This window comes from Nestor notabilis, unplaced genomic scaffold, assembly GCF_000696875.1.
Source record: "Nestor notabilis isolate BGI_N333 unplaced genomic scaffold, ASM69687v1 scaffold5570, whole genome shotgun sequence".
Taxonomy (NCBI): domain Eukaryota; kingdom Metazoa; phylum Chordata; class Aves; order Psittaciformes; family Psittacidae; genus Nestor; species Nestor notabilis.
The window spans coordinates 132,661-141,200 of NW_009910615.1; the positions used below are offsets into that span (position 1 = coordinate 132,661).

At 39.2% G+C, this 8,540-nt stretch overlaps 1 protein-coding gene across 1 annotated transcript in view; it reads left to right on the top strand.

Annotated features, from left to right (window-relative positions):
* Window positions 1–8,540, top strand: part of LOC104402914 (thrombospondin type-1 domain-containing protein 4-like) — a gene marked incomplete at its 3' end in the record, with an annotated part of 137,871 nt that overhangs the window by 129,057 nt on the left and 274 nt on the right. The window contains exons 5-8 of the mRNA XM_010010910.1: window positions 320–416; window positions 1,306–1,548; window positions 4,286–4,415; window positions 6,020–6,224. Of these exons, the coding sequence (XP_010009212.1) occupies window positions 320–416; window positions 1,306–1,548; window positions 4,286–4,415; window positions 6,020–6,224 (675 nt within the window). The remainder of the gene's footprint in view (window positions 1–319; window positions 417–1,305; window positions 1,549–4,285; window positions 4,416–6,019; window positions 6,225–8,540) is intronic.

An 8,540-nucleotide genomic window follows, 5' to 3' on the forward strand; every position in this document is an offset into this window, starting at 1 on the left:
CTGCACCTTGGCCTGGCGCACGTCAGGTTTACGTGTTTCAGAGATTCAGGGAAGCAGTTTCTCTGCCATCACGAGCTAGCTCAGTTTGCAGACATGGTACCCTGTGTGGCCTTACTTTTCCCAGAAACAAATACCTTTACTTACTATTATTTGTTTATTCATTTATTTTTCTTTGTGGGGGTACACACCATCATTAACCATTGTTTCTATCCTGACCAGTCATAAATAACGTTACACAGTTGATCAATTCAAGTACATAATTAAGTATTAGTAATAGAACAACTAGAAGAACTGAATATATGGATGGTTTTCTTTTTAGATGATACATCAGCAGCCTAACCCAGGTATACACTATGAGTATATCATTCCAGGAGACAATGTCATTAGTCCTCAGTTGCTTGCTCACAGGAGGCCAGGTAAAATGCTGCTATTTCCTGTTATTGAATATATTTTGTTACCCAACAAGCTAATGGAGAAATTCATTCCATTAAATTAATTGTAAATGCTGCCAGTGATGTGGGAGAGGCCCAGAATTTTACCACTGAAAGAGAAGACTGCATAGATTTGGTAACATCAGTGAATTAATACTGGCAGGGATTATTCATACTGTAGCAGTGCATCTGGTCATGTATTTCTACTTTCAGTAACAATTCTCTTGTCAAAATGTTAACCATGGCTGAGCATGAGCTGGAGTGCGGTAACCATGTCTCAGAAATTAAATGGAACACGATTTTTCTCTTCAGAGTTTGAGATAATTTAAAACAACCCTTTGCAGTTTCTCTTTCCTCTCCCAACTGGAGAAAACCAAACACAAAACTGTTGCCTTCCCAAGCTAGAATCTGGGCAGCTTCTGCTCCTGACAGAGCTGTGGATACGTGCTGTGTGTACTGGTATAAAGTTCTGAAGGACAGTAGAAAATATGCAAGTGAGTTTGGTTCTACTTTTAATGTTCGTGACTTGCCTTGTTCCTAACGCAGAGCAGCTGTGCTGTGACATGGGGAGGCACAGAATAGAGAGCATGGGACCAAAAAAAAGGGCTTTGGGAAATTGCGACACTGGCTGCGTTAACTCTACAGTGTGTTCGGAGGTTCTTCAGTTCCTAATGTATTTGCTGGCTGAGACTTGGTTATCTCAGTTTAAAAGAACACAGTCTGCAGGACACTGCTAGGAGGTCTCTGCATAGCAGATCAGTGCTGCTTTCAAGTTTAATGATGCTTTGATTGTGATTATTAGTGAATGAAAATATAGACTGATATTTGCAAGTGAGGCTCATTATTTAATTTTTCTGTTACTGTCCATCATCAGGGGAGCCCTTGAATGGTCAGTTAGGAATGGCACAAAGCACAAATCATGAGGATGAGGATTTGCATAGGGAGACAGACACTCTCACTGGACAGCCAGCTGGAACTTTTCCAGTTATTCAGCCTGGAAGATTTCCCTCTCATCAGCCAGAAAACCAGGTGCCTGCTGTGCAACCACCAAGACAAAACCGAGAACACAACTGGAAACAGGTTGGAAAAACTGAGTGCACAACTACGTGTGGGAAAGGTAAGTGATTCATACACCGTGCACAGAAAATAGATGACACACGGGAGGGTTCCAGCGTGCGAGAGAGGCATGGGAGGAGCAGCGTGGCTATTCAACAGCTCTTGTATACCCAAAGCATTGCTGTATCTCATGTTTTCTGTTCTCTTCTAATCAAAAGACACATCAGTACTATTATGTGTGCTTATAGTTAAATCAGAGGAAACAACAAAATTAAATATCTGGGAAAGTATGGAAGTGAAAAGGGAATATATGGTATTTGCCTCTGAAAGGAAATATTACAGGATTTTATGGCAAGCTGCTCTCTCTCACACCCTTAATACACAGCTGCTTTCCTCAGCATTCTTTGGCATTCTTTACCCTTCCATTTGGCCTCTCCAGCTTTGTCTGATACAGCCTCAGTGCTTTTTGCTTTTTTGTCAAGTTTTCTGATCTTTATAGGAAGGTTTCACAGGGATTTCATCAGCCATATCTTTGCCTCATTTGATGTTGCTGGAACAGCAATAATACGACTTCAGAAAACTGAGTTTTCATGGGGTAGAAGTGGGAAGGAAGAGGGACAGGAAGGGACTGATAATTAGTGAGCTTTTGAGATGTGATGGATATGCTAGTTTGAGCTTGTCGGGTTAATCTTTGCAGTAAGACATTTGCGATGACCATGGATTCAGTATTGCATAGCACAAGCAGTTGTTTAGAAGAACAGGTTTTTGTGATAGTAAAAGTGAAATCTTTTGTACTATACATAGCCACCCATCACCATACCTACAAAATTGCAAACTTTGAAATAAAGACATACCAGTCTCTGGATTATCATATATGTGGTGAATTTTAGTATCCAACTCAGGTCATTTATGATGTAGTTGCAGGAACACATCAGGGTAAATGTATTCTTTCTTTACATCATAGAACCCTTGGTTGTATTTCATGCCAACTTGATGGACATTTGAACATAGTTGCCATTTTTTTCAGCTATTGGCAGTGATAGTAACAAAATCTGAGTCAAAATGACAATAGCAAAATTACAGGAGAACAGAATTCAAAGGATGTCTTTAAGCCTCCTATATAGCTTAAGTTTACTCTATAAAATTTAGCAAGAGAACTGTCAAAAATTAGTATCTGTCTTCCCATTACTTGGAGAATGTATGCATGATCCGATCAAGTTAAATTCAAAAGAAACTGAACCTTGAGAGCAGGATCCTGACACTGTTTGAGACTGTATGAACATTCCTTGTGATCTTGGTGTGAGAAGCCTGTATGAATGACTGATGCCCCTAATCTAAGGGGCAGGAAAAATCCAGGAAAAGTCTGCAGGAAGAAATGTAAACTTGTCTGGTTGTCTGGTTAAATAGTATTCCACTTGGGCTTATTTCATTCTGAGAAAGAAAGTCAAAAAACCTACAGTAGAGGTTTCCTGTGCCACCACTGTACCACACTGAAGAGCACAGGTTGCTGTCACTTTACATGGTATAAACATGGCAGAGACAGAATCAATAGTACTTTTGTACTACTGTCTAAAAGAACTAAAATGTTTTCGTAGTATTTCTTTTGCTGTTTGTGTACTATAGAGTTGCCTTTCACATCCCTTGCCTGATTCAGCTCCAGGTGGGCTTTGCTTTTCTTAACCAACCATCTCTGCACAGACAGCATCGCTGTACTCCTCTGGGATCACCTGCCTCTGCTTACATCTGTTGTATTTCCTTTGTATGTCTAAGTTCAGTTAGGAGCTTCTTGCTTATCCGTGCAGGCCTCCTGCCACCTTTGCTTGGTTTCCTAGTTGTTGAGATGGACCTTTCTTGACCTTTCTTGGTCTTTGTATATCAGCTGACTCTCCTGGACCTACCCTATGGCTTTATCCCACAGGATTCTTCCAAGCAGATTTCCGAGGAGGTTTTGGTCTGCTCTTCTGAAGTCCAGGGTTGTAGTCCTGCTTTTTGGCCTGTTCCTTCCTCTTAGAATCCTGAACCCTATGTACCATTTTATGGTCACTGTAGCCAAAGCTAGCCCCGGTTTTCACATCGCTGACTTCTTCTGCCCTGTTTTTATGTGTCAGGTCTAGCAAAGCACCTCGATCATCCGTGTCAGGAAACCTGTTAATGTACTCCAACTTTTCACTTTCTGAATACACGTAGGCATGTTAGCACCTTGCTCTTTGTCATCATTTTGCTAGTCAATTTGCAATATTAATAGAAGTAGAGGTCTGTCTTTTTGCTTTAGCATGAAAATTATTTAAAGACTGAACATTAAATATGGAGAATAGTGATTTTTTTTTTTAGTCTACAATAATGTTTATCCTATAAACTTTATCTTATGCACCTTTTAAAACACCAGGTAAAGTGGGTAATACCACGTAACTCTCAGTCTCTCCAGAAGCAGAGCAGAACAACTGCTCAGTTTTCTTCCTCTCAAGTCTGTGTTGTGGCTGCTTGGCTGCATTTTTTTTCCTGAATTGCCTAAATACTTAATGTTTGTACTCTCTGCAGTATAAAGATCTCATGCAAACAGGAGCATGTTTTCTCACCCTCTCCAACAATGCTATGCTGTACTTTCTATATACTAAAGGACTTCCCGTAATACTGCAATGTAAACAGTGTTCAGCTCTCACATTTGGAAATTTTGGATAAAATCTTAGGCTGTATTTCCTGTTCGATTGCGCTTTTCCTTTCTGCATCAGTGTTGGGTGCTACTGTTATGACTGCAGAGTCTTTTGCAATGCATCACTTAATTTTCTTCTTCATTTCAGGGTCACAGTACCCAGTTTTCCACTGCGTCAACAGAATCACTCACGAGGAGGTATCTGACAGTTACTGTGACAGCAGTACCAAACCCATTCCAGAAGAGGAAGCCTGCAACCTCTTCCCATGTCCAGCTTTGTAAGATACTACAGTTTACATCAAGTGAAATAAGACAATGTCTTTGAGGTTTTGCATGTAAAAGAGGCTATTCTGAGTAGAAAATTATTCTGAACTTTTAAGTACTATGCATTTGTGTCCTAAAGTGTAGTGGATATTTTTGGCTTAGTTGTTGGTAGCCTTCTTCCCCTTCACAGGGATCAATAGTGTTCAGCATACAAAAGGGAAGTTGGCAACAAGTGACTTCTGTCATTTCTTAAAACTGGTGTGATTGTTCAGGCATGCACAATATACAGGGTCTCTCCATGGGTACGTTTTTTTCCAGGTAGCAGGGGTCCTCGTATACCTGTCTAAAGAAGCAGCTCTGTAGGTTATAGCACTCCACATTGGATCAGTGTGCTGTAGTAAATATAGTATCATATTTAAAGATGAGTTGGGGCTGATGCTGCTCACAACGGCTCTCTCAGAAACATCAACTCTCTTTCCTGGAATTCAGTAGTCCTTCAGCTTGAAGACTGGCTCTGAAATGATCGTCCTTGTTTTGAGCACACTAATACAACCACCTCACGTGTGATTTCCTTCTGAAAAGACACTTGCCATCAGGAGACTGTGACTTAGAATTGGCTGGGCAACTTCTTTTAAACAGGAAAAAAAAAGGTCAATTTATCCAGGGGGTATACCAAGAAAAGAAAAGAGTTAAACCCAGTTGCCATTATAGCTGCTTTATTTCAGGTCAGCAGCTATATTTTCCATCTCTCTTGTGGTTACATTCTTCAGTTCTTTTCTGAGCAGCAAGTGGCCACTCCTTATCCCGTGGAAGTTTCTAATGGTGTTAAGTGCTGTTACAGTGTTAGAGGTGCCTGACAAGCAATTTCTGAGTGCGTATTAGATGCTCAGGAATTTCTGAAGCCGTTTACTTGGAGACATCTTCTCTCACCAACCGTTTTTCTCACCTTTTTCTTTCTAGTAACTCATATCAATTCAGCTTGATTTGTTTTCAGAGGATAATATCAAGAATATAATCAAAGATATGTAAATATGTATTTAAAAGAATACAGAGATTTTGCCTGCTCTCCAGAAGAGTTCTGAAATGTGTGAACAGTTCAGCTACTTTCCTTATTTGTGTATGTCCTCATGCTTGAAACGAAAAGTAAGAGGAGAAAATGACATGTTTATACAAAAGTGATTAAACAAATACAGTGAAAGCTTGGAACGAGAAGAATATATCTAAGGGATTCTTTTCATCTCTAAAATTAAATGTATTTATTCATTGCTTACCATTTGCTGTTTCAGTTTTACTGATGAATGAGTGCCTAGATAACAGTCTTTAAAAAAAGAAACAGCTATTAGTGGCTTAATTAATGTTTGTAGTATGTCTTGAAACCATGAATTGTGCAATCTGTATGCATGCTTATTATTACAGGTAGATTGGTTACAAGTGTGCAGCGTTGTCTTCAAAAAGGATGGTTGTTCATTCAGAGGCTTAAGTGTTCTTTTCTGAGATTCTATAACAGCATCAGAATCATGTCAGTTGAGTTCTGTTAAAATTAGTATTAGAGACATCTTTACTGAAAAAATATCCTCTCTATTTTTTTTCCCCTTTTGTGGTTTTTTTTTGTCTCTAGCTGGGATATAGGGGAGTGGTCTGAGTGCAGCAAAACATGTGGCCTTGGTATGCAGCATCGACAGATCTTATGCCGGCAAATGTATGCCAATCGTACCTTAACAGTTCAGCAGTACCGCTGTCATCACCTGGAGAAACCAGAGACAACCAGCACTTGCCAGCTGAAGATTTGCAGTGAATGGCAGATTAGGACAGAGTGGACTTCAGTAAGTATGACTGATAAATTTGTGGGGTGAAACCTCAGAACTTTTTCCAGGCATCACTAATCAAACATGAAATTTGTTTTGGTTTAAAACAGGGAAGTGGAATGTGAAAAGCCTTGGAAATAGGTGAATGTTAGTTCAAGAAAACCCTGCTAGATTTTGACCTGAAAAGTTCAGTTCATAACCAGAAAGAAGCGGAAAAAGGGTGATTGAATAGAACAAAACACATGGATGTGTGTGTACAGAAGTACACAATCCTTCTGAGCAATGTGGGGCTTTTTTGAATGCTATATGAAGTAGAGCTGGGAGAGTCCTGATGGGTTTGTCTGTGGTGACAGATTTACTACTCTTTGTCACAGCACGTAGAGTTTAGCCCCAGGAGTTATTTAACCTTACGTGTGTGCTAAAGATAGTGTCAGTAGCTGCTGTTACTGTAGTTGTTTTGAGGCTATGGCAAGGCTTTCAGATAAATGTGGACAGTACAGTTTTGAGCTTTTATTTTCCTGTGTTGCTCAGAAGAAGTTTAGCCAACCTGACAACCATCCTAGATACTTCCATGGCCATTGTGTGAAAGAGAAGATATCCTGGTGTGTTAGGTGTAGTGATAAACAAATCTCAGGTAGCCATGAAAAAATTTAGACCTGAATTGTCTGGGTGGATAGACCGTAAAAAATTCCAGCTTAAACCCTAAACCTAAACCTTCTTTTTCTATCCTACTGAAGTGCTTCCTTGCTCCTAATTCCCCCAGCCTTTGTGTTGTCCACTGGCAGTAGGAACACTGTTTTCCATCCACAGAGTCACAGTAGGCTAAAAAGCCATGCAGCAGACTTTATGTGGCTTTATAGTGGGTCCTCCCTTATAGTATGGTGGCATTGTTAACTTCCTAGTCATGAAGTGTCTTCGATACGTTGATATATTCCTGATAAAAAAAATAGAAATACATAGATAGATGAAGGTAAAGATATGTTGGTTGGTTAATTCATTGTTAATGATGAATTAAAATCCATCTGGAATTAAAGGACAGTAGAGTTTTGATCATGTGGATGATGAGAAAAGGGAGCTGGTTTTGTATGGTATTGCATTCTGAGAAGTATTTCAGTCTACAGAACCTTTAGAGGTTTATTGCATATGGTGAATCAAGCTGAACAAATGCTTTAGAAATTGAAGCTGGTTGAATGTAAGTGTAATTCCAATAAAATGATGTGATTAATTTCCTGCTGGTATTAAAATTAAAGTTCTTGGCATGAGGTTCCATCATAAAGATAGGAGCATCTGAGTTTGCAGACTGGTTTCAATAGAACATTGATTTGTGTTTGTGCTTACTGAAGTACAGTCAGGTTTTCACTTCAGAGACAGGTTTGTGATCTTCAAAGTAAGCCCATCTTAAGGTTTTAATGTGCTTACCATTTTTCTGACGTACAAATGTCAAAAACTTTGATCTAAATCTGATTAGAAAAAAAATGACATTGTGGTAATTTTCAACTTGGCAGACTAGACGTCAAGCGTAAGTCTGGACAAAGTGCTCCGTTTATGCCACGGAGTATTTGTTCTTATTAGTATTTTGCTATTTAATGACCTCACACATCTAGTCTGTATTTTGGCCAGTGTGCTGGAGTGAACAGTTGAGGAAATAACTGCAGTCTGAGGATGAAGTCTGTGAGGCATCTTGCTGTAGAGAATATATTTTGCGTGATAAAGAACTTCGACACATAAATATAGTAGATATGATTAAGCATTCAAAAGCAAGATAAAAGCAATGAGGCTGCCTTTGGTAGCTCTTTTAGGTACCTCTTTATGCAGGTACTGCAGTCGTTAATCTTTAAATTCCCTGTGATTTTCCTCTTTAATTCTAGAGTGTTTACAGGACTCAGCAAAACATTTCATGTGTACACAGCAGAAAATTACATTCCCATCTTGCTTCATGATCTGTTTGCTTCACATCATCAGGCAGAGATACCAATAGCTGTTAGCACTCTCTGAGGTTGAAGACAAGCGAGCAGGAGAAGAAAGCCTTTACTTGTAAGAGGGATTCAGAAGTTCTGTTTCTTTTAATTTCCCTTGCTTCATATCTGCTTTTATATTAAGATCAAAATTACGCAGAATATGTCAGCCAGTGATTCAAATACCAGCAGTTCATTTTGATAAGGTGCAGCATGGCCTGTTGAAGATAGGGTTTAATTTTATGTGTTCCAAATGTCTCTTCACAGTAATCCGTAGATTACTACAGACTGAAAATATGATTTAAAACTACTAATGTCTTTTTATTCCCTATTCCTAGCACTCTAGAATAGTTCTACAGTTTCTGTGGATGTGTCAGCA